This window comes from Lissotriton vulgaris, chromosome 9, assembly GCF_964263255.1.
Source record: "Lissotriton vulgaris chromosome 9, aLisVul1.2, whole genome shotgun sequence".
Lineage (NCBI taxonomy): Eukaryota > Metazoa > Chordata > Amphibia > Caudata > Salamandridae > Lissotriton > Lissotriton vulgaris.
The window spans coordinates 535,403,515-535,415,983 of NC_141697.1; the positions used below are offsets into that span (position 1 = coordinate 535,403,515).

The 12,469-nt window shown below is 42.8% G+C and overlaps 1 protein-coding gene across 4 annotated transcripts in view; it reads left to right on the forward strand.

Moving 5' to 3' along the window:
- DPF1 (double PHD fingers 1) overlaps positions 1-12,469 on the forward strand; it is a 516,551-nt gene that overhangs the window by 278,540 nt on the left and 225,542 nt on the right. For all 4 annotated transcript variants that reach the window (XM_086938023.1, XM_086938024.1, XM_086938021.1 and 1 more), the window contains exons 4-5: positions 3,707-3,834; positions 10,913-11,002. In XM_086938023.1, coding sequence (XP_086794149.1) covers positions 3,707-3,834; positions 10,913-11,002 — 218 coding nt within the window. The remainder of the gene's footprint in view (positions 1-3,706; positions 3,835-10,912; positions 11,003-12,469) is intronic.

Sequence of the window (12,469 nt, forward strand, 5' to 3'; positions counted from 1 at the left end):
CCCACCAGCATCAGTCTGCGGTGGTGATGATTGCCCACGTGAAAGAACACTTGGTGGTCTCTCTCTTCAAATGGTTAATGACAGTGCCATTGACAGGTTAATGACAGGCCAATGTGGCAACCTGCTCTTGTCACCTCCAGAGTTGATCTTATTGCTACACCTCCATACTGGTTAAATGAGTCTAGGCGGAGTCCATGTTTATGTTCAGTCGTGCAACCATAGGTATTGAGCAAACGTTGTTAAAGTCCAGTGATCTTGTAGACACCTCTGTGAGGACCAAAAATAAACTGGTCTCTCCTCAAGTAAATTTTAGTGCACCACAAGTCTTTAGGTAGCGCCTCCTTTTCCTCTGACTCAACCTCACAGTGCAAATGAAGAGACGCCAGGAAGAAAATCAAGCCATCCAATTTGCCTCTAACAATGCCAGGGAAAACAGTGACTACCCAGCCTCTAAGTTGCAGGGAGTTCACACCACTAAGGTGCTAGTAAGATGTTATTTTCACTACCATCCCTAGAATCGGATCACTAGTGACTGCTGGGTGCGGTAATTTGTCAGCCTTGCTCTACACCTCCTTCGCCTGTCACATCAAGGCCTCCAGTATCTTATCAGGAGCTGGAAAGACTGCTAGGGCTTTCCCATGACGGAGGTCAGGACTCCTGTTCCGCTTACATTCAATTAATGAAAATTGGTTCTGCTTAATTCTATGTCTATGTGATTTTAACCATCACACCTACAGGTTTAGGATCACAAACAATGACTGGTTATGCTCTAAAACCTACTGGTCAAATACTTTAATGTCCCCGGAGGGTACCATCATTACCATTGCAGGATGTTCTGCCTCTTCTCATGTCAGCCCCAAAGAGTATTCACAAAAACACTGGGTGCTGCAGCTGCTGATCTGCTGCAGTGTAAGGCTGTTTGCTGTCCTTACCAGGAATACTGCCTGAGAGCAGCCTAAAGGGACCTGGCTGCATTGAGCCTGACTGTGGCGATAATCTTTGATTTTGAGCTTACAGTGAGTGTCCCAATGTGCTGGGTAATTCTGTCTCGAAGAATCCAATTAATAAGGGTGATTTTTGTCGTGGGTCTGGTAAGAATCTTTACTGCACCAGAAAAAGAGTGTCATCTTTTAAGGCAACCATTCTTGGACTTCCTGGAACGTAACCTAAAGATAGCTTGTTTGTTCTCGGTTCTTCCACCTCCTTGCTTAATGTTGGTTTCTCCTGTCATGCTGTGGGTGATTTCTCTTCAGCATCATTTAACAGATCACTGGGATCCTATGCTGGACAACCGCTTAAGCTGTCTGTCCAGTCAGTCCATGTGCTGTACTATCATTAAAGTTATGGACAGGGTGCCCATGCTTCACAATGCACAGTTTTGCCGAAAGTTCTTATGAAATTTGTCTTAGAAAAAGTTTTTTAGATTCTGCTTTTCACCGCCTTCTTTTAATCTGTACGGCTTGAGAATAGGAGTGATTTGAGGCACAGGTGTAGGATAAAGTTACTAAGTTATTTATTTATGCTATTTATAAAGTGCTCTGCAACCCTACGGGCATCCTTCCCTATGTCCAACTCCCTCCCTCCTGTCTCTTCTAGCACCAATGAACATGAACATACTTTTAAGCTATTTTTGAAAGAACAAAACTGGTGAAGGTTGTGCTCCCATGTAAGTACTTGTTGTGGCGGTGTGTACATCTTCACTCATGTGGGACTAGCCATGCAAAGAACTGTATTATAACTATATGAGTAGCAGTTTCAGGTCCCACCACTAATTTGCAAGGTACCCACAGGTATATCTGTTATCCTATGGAGTAGGGGTAGCACAGTCACCGTAAATGTAATTTTATCCTTCTTTTGTTGAGTTGGCATATTTTTGCACAAGAGGTTGCGGCAATGAGCTTTCAAATAGAAATGGCCTCAATTTAGAATTCCATCTGCCTGTCAAATGAAAGGACCATAGTGCCTCACTGCTAATGCAAACACTTACCCCTTCTATTTCACTTGAAAATGTGTAGCAAAGACGAGCAGAGCCCCCTTATAAACCCCTAAGGATCTCCCTTTGTTCAGAGTGTTCAGCAGGTTTCAACACAGGCAATCTGGAAGTCCAACCTCAAATACCAGAAATCACTCAAATCAGTTCCAAACTAATAATGAGCAAGAAAGGTAGGGAACACAGTCAAGGTAGCACACAGACCCAAGGATCTGAAAACAGAATGAGCAGCGATTGGCTCTTACAAGAAGACAGAAATTATCCTAGTGACTGACACAGCTATGCCACCCTACGCATTTGTCTGCTCGGATACCTTAGGCAAACACCACTTCCTAATTAAACAAACCAGGAAAGACATCCATTTTACTAGACTCTGGATTGCCTGACTAATAAGATAATTAAGTAACAAACACTGCCAAGGCTAATCTAAAGCTTTTAAGCAGCTCTTTACCACATTTCCCATTGAGATACAGGATGCTCACCATAATGAGCAGTCGTAGTCGGTCTGGGCATTTATATGGTCTTTATGAGGGACACACATATTGGTCAGTGAACAGTAAGCTGTACAATAGTACACCTACAGATTAAAATACTGTCTCTCTAATTCAGGATGCTGTGTCTGGTAAACAGGGTAGTATTTGTAAAAGCATCTGTGGCTGCTAGACAATACGATAAAAGATTAATGAGGTGACCCAGCATCTCACACCACCTGGGGGACTAGAACAGTATGTACTAATAGTTGGTTCTTTCAAGCAAGGTAGAAATACTTTAATACTTACATTTTATCCTGACCACTATGAAAAGCCAATCAATGGTATATAGTTTGCATTATGTACCATACAGACACAAAAACACTGAGACTGACAGAGTGAACTCAGAAAAGTGAACGATATATTATCAGTCGTATATCGTATAGCACACTACATATACAAATATAAAAAGACAATTAAACATTGTATATCATTACGTACATAGATATGGGTACATGAGCAACAAAGACCCACATTAAACATTTACAGAGCACGTTGAAAAGGAAAAAGGAGAATTTTTTTGTTAGACATCCGTAGTAACTTAGCATATTAATTAGCACCTATAGCCTTATCATTGGGCACCCATATGTGAAGTGCTAGTGCGGAATGTCTGTTCAGTACATCGACGTTTTGAACCTTATTCAAAGAGTGTGATTAGAAAACATCTCCACGGGTCTTCTTCAGGGCTAGGGATATAGTCCAAGACAGCATGTATGCCGCCTTGCGATTACACAGATATCGGGTGGCTAATAGAAGGTTCAGTAGATCCTTACGGTACCAGTGTGGTAATCCTGATTGGGTCAAAGTTCCTGTAGAGCCTCAAAAGAGGGTAACTGCTTGCAAAGGTCAATCGAAGGACCTTCAAGTGAGTGTGCATCCGCGTCCATCTGAATCCTCTGTCTTAGTAATAACTTGACCCGCTTGTAAATCAAGGAAATGTGCAATCTCTGCACATTCGTGGATCAAAGGAATGTGCGATCCCCGCACACCCGTATTTATTCTAAAGACAGCATCTCCTCACGCCGTCTTTAGAAGAAATACCATTACTGATGATGCCCTAATTGCACCTCGCCGCCTCCCAGATTTGAGCCAGCAACCACAGCTAAAGATTGATCACTGCCGCATGGACGCTTTGCTATATCCCTTAACTGACAGCACTTCTTTCTCTCTTTCAATTTGTCCCCAGATTATGAGGTTCCCCTAAAGAAGGAGAGCGGGTTACCTGAGGGACCCGTTCTCGAAGCCCTTCTATGTGCGGAGACCGGAGAAAAGAAACTGGAACTCAAGGAAGAAGAGATCCCCATGGACTGCCAGGTAAAAAGGTGACATCATACACTGGGAAAGGCTTGCGGAGGAGTGGGTGGGTGGTTTGCCGGTTTTGCCATAGCTACATAATATGATCACAGAGAAGGCCCACCAAGCCTACCTACTCTTGCTGTTTCCTTGTTACTCCCACACAATGAAACAAAATGGTTTGAAGCTTTAACCCCCCAAAGTGCTTAGCAGTCTGCCTGCACTTGGTGGCGGTGTGCTGTGATTACTGCCACAGTAAATGTCTTCTCGTAGCATAATTACTAGCACAATGTCTTAGCGGGCTTCATTGCACAGTAGCTGTCGGATGCGATGTGGCTATTTACACAATCACAGTATTACTTACACAATAAATTCCTGATTGATGTACTATCAGAAAATCGAGTTTCACATATCGTCCATCAAAAATATTATATCCAGAATATCGACTATGACAATATTGTGAGGGCGTGTATATAGGTAAGTCTATATTTACTATGTTTTACTTCCCATTTAGGTACCTTAAATATCCATATTTCAATATACATAGATATATATCTTAAATGTAAGTAGATGAGGAGTTGGGAATAGTAAATCCATACTTCAGTATCCATACCTTGAGGATATTGTGCTAGTCGATAGTCTGCATGTGATATTTATATATTTGAACATACAGCCATCTTATTTCGCAAGCTACCTGGCAAAATAGGTGTGTTTTGGACACCAATATTGGTATAACAGCTATGTATAGGGGTATTCTTATTGGTGAGATAGTTCTTTGATTCCCACCAAATAATCAGAAAGACTGGAGTTTACAGGGAAAAATCATACTCAGCTGACAGTCTCCGGCTGATGTTACCTGGAGCAGGTCTCTTACCAAAGAGCCTTCATGTACGAACCATGTCCAGATCACACACTGAGGATCAGTCATGCACCCAAGGAACGTGTATGTCACAGCGTCATCAGTTTAATATAAGGACACGTGACACCTGGTGGATTCAAGTATGATAAAATCCTTCTTTCTCATTTGACTTGCTAAGTTGAAAACATAGAGGAACCTAACGGCCCTAGGCGTTACTCATCTAAGTGTGTCTTAGTGGCCTTCGTAGGCCTTAAATACGAGTCTGTGAGAATCATAATAGCAGACATTTATAAAGTGAGACGTTCACATTACAGGTATTTTGGCGCTAAAGTAGCTAATCCTAAACCCCAACCCAAATGCAGTCCTAAATCTACCTCCCCCTCCCCCATTCTAGATGTTTTTCAACTTAGCCTACTCTATTTTGGAAAAGAGCCATGTTTTCAGGTTTTTCCTGCAGCTGCTGAGGTTATCACAGGCTCTGAGGGTAGCTGGGAGCTTATTCCACAGTTGGAAGCCTTGATCTGGAAGGACCTGCCACCTGCCTTGTTTCTACTGAACTTTGGTACACAGACCGGATAAGCGAACCACAAAATTCTCTGTGGCATGTAATAGCTAAATTTCCTTTGTAGCAACACTAATCCAGTTCCCTTAAATGCCTCAAATACTACACATGTTGATTTAAAAACAATCCTTTCTGTCACTGGAAGCCATTGCTGCTCTCTCAGGGCAGTAGGAGGAATCATATCTTGATTTGTTCAGTACCATTTTAGCTGCCGTTGTTTGAACCCTGTACAATCTATTCTCCAGGTAGCCAAGTGCTCTTAAAAGAAGAGCATTACAGTATTCCATTATGCTAAAAAATGTACAGTACTAGCCTTTTTGTTCACTGAAGCAGAATGGAACAATTCTTCTGAGGGTCCTTAGTAGACTAAAACATGTGTGCACTGTTTTGTTGATTCAAGTCCCCTGAGATAATTTCTCATCTATGTAGACTCAAATTTCACCCTGCTCGAGAGGTCTTCAGGCTCTCTGAGCTGGTCCTTGGCCTGAAGTTATCAGGAGGGAGATAGAGATCTTGAGAGGGTGAGCTGAGCAGCATAGAGATTCTATCTTTCCTTTGCTGATCTTTAAACAGTTTTTCTTTAGCCAGTTAGCCATTTCATGTAGGCAGGTATGGGTTTTTTCAATGGAGTTATGTCAAATTTTGCCCATGGACAGAATTAGTTGAGTATCCTCTGCATAATTCACACAGGATATCCCATGGGACCTAATCATGGTCAGCAGAGGATGTAAGTAAACATTAAACAAAATCGAGCTCAGCACCAATCCATGGGATACCCCGTGTTCAGTTTTTTTCTTTTTTCACACTCTAAGCGGAAAGAGAGATTGCCTGGTATCTTTCCAACAGGAATGATCTGATCCTATCCCAAAAAGGCATCCTGTATTCCTATCACTTTAAGTCTGAGTAGCAGTATCTTGTGGTTGACAGTGTCAAACGCAGCTGACAGACCTAATAATATCAAAACTGCAGTCTGACCACTGTCAACCACCATCCTCAATCTGTCCATGGTCGAGATTAATGCGGACTCTGGTCCGTGCGCTGGTGTGAAGCCATTCTTCCGTTCTTCAAAATATTTTCATCCTCCAGATAATTAGCTAACTTTTTTCTGATATACTTCTCAATTAATTTAGCCAGATTGGGGATTTGAGAGATTGGACAATAGTTACTAGAGTCACCGTTCTCTGCCATTGGGTTCTTCAGTAACGGGTGGTGTTTACCAAACTTGATAAACAGTAATGACGAGGAGTGTACTGGGCTCAGTAAACACCTCCTGCTCCAAGTTTCTGCAGAGAAACTTGTGAATTTTATCCAGAGTCAGCATTTGCCAGCTCTGTATTTATCATATTGTTCTCACACATTTTCATCACTAATTTTCGGCAGTCTTAACCTGACAAAATCTGTCTGGGGGAAAACAGCAGGTGAGTGTTGTTTACTGCACCACTTGCAATTCTGATCCATGCTCGAACACTGACTGTACAGGAATGATAACACTCTCCTTTTCTTGGAAAGAGGGCATTAGAAAGTGTTACTGAAATAGATTGGTAGCAAAATGTCCCCAAATGGATGGCTTGCTGACATAAAAGTTAATCAAAAGAAGTGGGTATTCATGAGTGCTAGATGATATGTGTGGTAGCTGGACTTTACAGCTATGACAGGTTCGTCTGAAAGGTCTGTGTGCCCCCATTCTGTCAAATTGTCGTATAAAAACAGAACAGTTCCTTTGGGCAAGATACTTCTTCACCGGACAAGCTAGCATCCTTCACTGAGAAATCAGGATGAATCCCAGAGTACAGCAATAATTGCCTGAGAATTTGCAAGACCTACATATGAACTTACATATGACCTGACTGGCTCACTGTGACCATTAATCACCAGGGAAATGAGCCGCGTTGAATAGTTCACTTTCCTCTCAAATAATGTAGTACTCTTTTTACGTACAAGTCTTTACTCCATAACCTCTATGAACCAAAAAGGATGGTAGTTGATGAATGAGAGCTTTATGAAATAAAACATCAATCAACTTAAATTAGACTCAAATGTTTCCTTTTTTTGCACTTCGTTAATCTGATATCTTGATCATTAATTAATTAACAAAAGCAAGAGCTGTATGTCAACCCCATTTGGCCGGGTCACAGGACAGACAGGGACAACTCAGTGCGGTTGAGATTGTTTTCCATTGATATCCTGGGGCCCATCCTACTATGGCTCTGCAAGCTGGGCCTAGTACATTCCTTTCAGCACTTGACTCTCAGACATGCGAGCGCGAGCAGTCAAAGGCTCCTCAGGTAGGTACCGTAGGGTGCCCCAGTTCACAATTCCACAGTCAGTCAACAGACACAATAACTTCAGTGTCCAGCCAGTGCTTATCTTTTAAGGAATAGAAAGTACTTTTAGTCATTCAACAGTACTAAATACTGCACAATCCAACTCATTAGACAGAGCAGTGTCCCTGGGAGCAGTTGTCCCTCGTGGTGCAGAATCAGCTGATCACAAACCACAACAGGGTAGGGTGCCAGTGTTAAACGAAATGGCACAAGACCCCAAGTTGGGTCAAGCCCCTCCTATTGGAAGTCGCTGGGGGCTGTTCAGAACAGTAAGGCCATAATTAATGGAAGAGGATGCCTCACACACATAATAGTGTCATGCTTCATCATCGGGATCCTCTCCCCACCCCGTTAAGATGGTACTGCCAAGGCGGACTTGCCTCTGCAATTACTTGGCGGTAGGAGTGAGTACTTGCAAAAAACTACTGGACAAAAACATGATCCAGCTAAATTAAAAATACATTCGGGCTCCTCAGTTATCACTTTTATTCCTGAGGAACATAGGTATATTAATATCCAATCTAACAGTGGGTGTCACAGAGTAAAATTGATACTTGTAAATTGATACTTGTATAGCGCACTACTCACCCGCAAGGGTCTCAAGGCGCTTGTACGAATACCGCTGTTGAACCCATCCTGGCTTTCCCTGTGAGGCGTCCACTCCTGTGCACCCCCAAGGTGGAGGCCAGGCATCCTTAGCGTTGTGGGGGCCGTTATGGAGATTAAGCAAGCTATTGCCCAGAGTTGCAGAGTGGGACTCCATGATTGGAATAGGCACGAGGCGAGAATTATCAGGTCCATGGAATTTTGAGCCCAAGACCCGCCGAGGCAGGGAATTGAACCCTGGTCCCGGGCTAGACCTCTGCATCAGGGTCTGCCGCTCTAACCTTCTCCAGTGTACAATGACTCATCCCTGCTCTATGTTTGCCAACATGTTTCTGTCCTCAAAAGTAAGCCTAAAAGGTCTGGGGCACTGATCAGGTCTAGAGGATCCCTATAGTGTTATCCTAGGTGTCAGGAGGACCCTAAATATTAATATAAGTGACAACCTAAGTGTTCCAAGTGAATCGTACCTGGGCTGTTACCGCCAGGATTCCGTAGATAACCTGTTTAGGGAAAAACAGTATGTACACATCTGTGTTAAAGGGAGACAACCCACTGTATACATCTGTATATAGCTGTACTACAAAGAAGGATAAAATATTGGGATCCCTCATCCACGCTATAAGGATCAAAGGCATCGTTTAGTTCTCATCCCACAGGTCATCATCAATCAATCATTAAACTTTATTTGGTCGTGAGACCATAAAAGTACAATACATAGACATTACACAGCTGTAATTTAAATACATGTATAAAAAATGTAAAACTTCGCGCCATTAGACAGCAATTAATCAGTACGACTTAATCTCCTTATATCACAATTGATAAAAGTAACATATTGCTGCCTTCTACTCAGTTCATGATGTCCAAAAGATGCAGCTAACGTTTTTCAAATTATTATATATAAGGCAAGGGAGAGGTATTTACATTTAAAATAGGATGTAGTCATTGGGACATAAAAATAACAATATCAAAAGATTCCTTCACCAGCATGGTTCGGACATCTTAAGGACAAATCAGGGCTTGTGTCAGGGCCTTCCTTCTAATTTACCAAGAATGGCCCAGGAACTTTGCGATTGCGCACACACACAATGGTCTTGTGTCAGATTTTAGTATGCTCAAAGCTACTCTAAAATCGCGAGTTCCAAGTTGTCTGCAAACAGGAATAATCCATTTACCCCTTGGTTTTGTGTATGCAGTACAAACAAAGAGAACATGGCCTATTGATTTGGTCAAGGCAGGGCAGAAAGGGTAACCAAGTTCATTATACCCCCTGATACGTCACCCGACACGTGCAATTGATGGCAGTGATAGAGACTATTGACTATGAATGGAAGGTGTGGTGGGTAACCATATAAGTGACAGAAGCAACTAGCTCTACATGCACTAACACAAGGTGACATTACATCTACTATATATTATACTGACCCTATTCCATGGTTAGTTAAAGGGCCTGCTTTGTAATTAGTAAAGCGGCATAATACACAAATTCACTAATGCACCTACGTCTTATCCTAAGCTTAAGGGGATACCGGTTGGCTGGTCAAGGAGAGGGTGGTATCCTTCATTGTCACACTCTGCAAAGTCCGCAACAAGTGATGTGTGAAGGACGCAAAAAGAAGGGAGAAACTGACACTTTCACATTTCTTATAATAGGAAGGCATGTCTGATAACAGATCACATAATATCCTAACTCTTCACGTGTCCATATCATGAGAGAGTCAGGGGTATGTCTTATCAGTTCCATTTTACTATCTTAATCTCTAGAACCAATTTTATTTTATTATTGGCTGGCGCTAGAACACCTCATTCAGGCTACACGTGGTAATGTTGCAACATTGTACCAATATTAAACACTGTGACCCAACTGGAACTCCAATAGTTGGTGAGTGTGGGCTACTTGGCCAACTCAATCGGCCCCAGAAATATTGCACAGGGGGGTGTCTCAGAAATCAGATTAACCCTCTATGTATCATAAATGTGTCCCGCCCCACCCAGCCGCATCATAATAGCAGAACCATGTTGCCCCTCATGGTACACTACTCAATCATGGGCATGTGTTGGCTCACCTATTCAGTCTGCATAGTATAATATTCAACTCCACTCCATGCTAAAAAACGCCATCTGTTCGTTTAGCTGTTTTGGCTGGTTCACTACAGCAGGCCAGAACTGAGTAGAGTTAACCGGAAAAACTCAGCCCCCCACCCAGTGCTTCTTACTTCATCAGAAGAGATGCCACCCGTGTCAACCTGAGAGCTCCCACTCCTTGCGGCGGGTACGTATGGAAATGTGAAAAGAGGCATAGCGTTATTTATGTATGTTAGGTCTGTCCGATCTAAAAAGCGTCCTTCTGGGTATATATCACCCATTGTCTCCAGAACCACCTGTCTAAGTAGAGCCATTGCTTTCTCGTCCTGTGTGACCGTGATGTTTGGGTGGTGGCCTAGGGGCAGCGCAGGGGCGTACAGCGGAACCTTGCAGGCCCTTTCCTGAATCCTTAATGGAAGATATTAGGGAGGGTTTCAGGCAAACAGGTTAGTGCACTCCATTATGGAAATCCTGAACTAGAAAGATGAAAATAAACCTGCTTACTTTCACACCTTGGCCTAGTATGGGCGGGGGGTATGGGAGAGATCAGAGATAAGACTTTTGAATCGAAGAAGGAATGAAATAAAGTAGGACAAATACAATTGTGCTACATTTGCTTGCTGAACCAAGTATTGTTAATGGATTTTGGTATTTATCTTTCAGAAGCCACCAATAGGAGAGCTTCCACATGATCTAGAAATAGAAGATATGGAAGACGATACCCCTAAACGCAAAAACAGAGCAAAAGGAAAGGTAGGTATTAAAGGGATACAGAGCATGGTCTTCATGTTTTACAAATACAAAACAATTAAGTTGCTCCTAACCCAGAGCCGAAATCTGCTTTCTAACTCTTATAATGGATGTGGTAAATCTTTGTATTGCCTGAGAAGCTAAACTATTTAAAATTGGGTGTTAAGTAACCTGGTCACCTGTTCCTTGACTATGCTGTGCCCTAAATATGTTCTTGGCAACACTGAAGTATCATTGCTGTGTCACAAAATTCTATGAATGAGTGAGGTAATATTATCTGTAAACTACCGGGGTGATGTGTAATCTGGCCCGAATTGTCTTTCAGCAGTCAATGATATTATCCATCTGTGCCATGGCTCTCCCCTATTTCCAACCAGTTGGTACTGTGCCATTACAGATTTATGTGATCTAAATCAGCTTCTCCTCCTCCAGGAGTTCAAAATTCTATTTTGGCAGAAGTACTTGTAATATTTCATCACACAATTGGTTATGATCAGGTGAATTGTGTGACACATACTTTTGAGTCCTATGCAACGAGCCCATACACCTTGTGTGACGCATACTTTTAAGTTCTATGCACCAAACCCGTACACCGGATGTATGATGTTACAACGCAGGCTATTACAACGCCTGCCTTTACAACGCGGTTTTTACATCGCATACCTTTACAACGCATAGTGCTTAGAGGTGCTGGATAGTGAAAAGTTTAATTTTCTATTCCAACTCCAGTCCCCGTGGACACTAGGGAAGGTGTTGGATAGAAAATTAAACTTATTCCCTATCCTAGAGCGCCCCCCAGCGCAATGCGTTGTAATGGTTTGCGTTGTAATGACCGCGTTGTAATGGTAGTCCGTTGTAAAAGTTTTGTTGTAAAGGTTGTTCACCCCGTACACCTTGTGTGACACATACTTTTAAGTCCTATGCACCAAGCCCATACACCTTGTGTGACGCATACTTTTTTTTTTGTGTAAAATTTTTATTTTGTAGTATGCAAGGTGAAACAGAAAAGGGGGAAGGGAATAGAACAAGGGGACCAGGAAAGAGGAGAAAGAAAGAACAGGCGACAAGCCGCCACAAAACCCCTCACAGGGGGAGCAAAGAATAGGGAGGGAAAACGTTCGCGAAGGAAGGGGCAATAAAGCTCCAGAATCCACAGCAAAATGGCAATAGCCAGTCAAAGCAACGGAGGCACGGACAGAAGGGTCCGCCCTTCACAGCGTCCAGTGTATGCCCGGTTAGTTCAATAGCGGATGCATCGTCCTCGGCCAGGAAGAGCAGCCCAAGCTCCATCCAATACCTAATGTCCATCCCAAAAGCAAAGTAGGTCGAAACAGGAGAAGAGAACAAGAAAAAACGTCCCCAACTACCCCCCCTACCTCGTCCCTCCCCAACACCTCCCACCCCTCAGTGGTGACGACCAGCAAGCATTCAACCATCACAGTCACTCCCGTGATCAGATTTGGAAAAGAT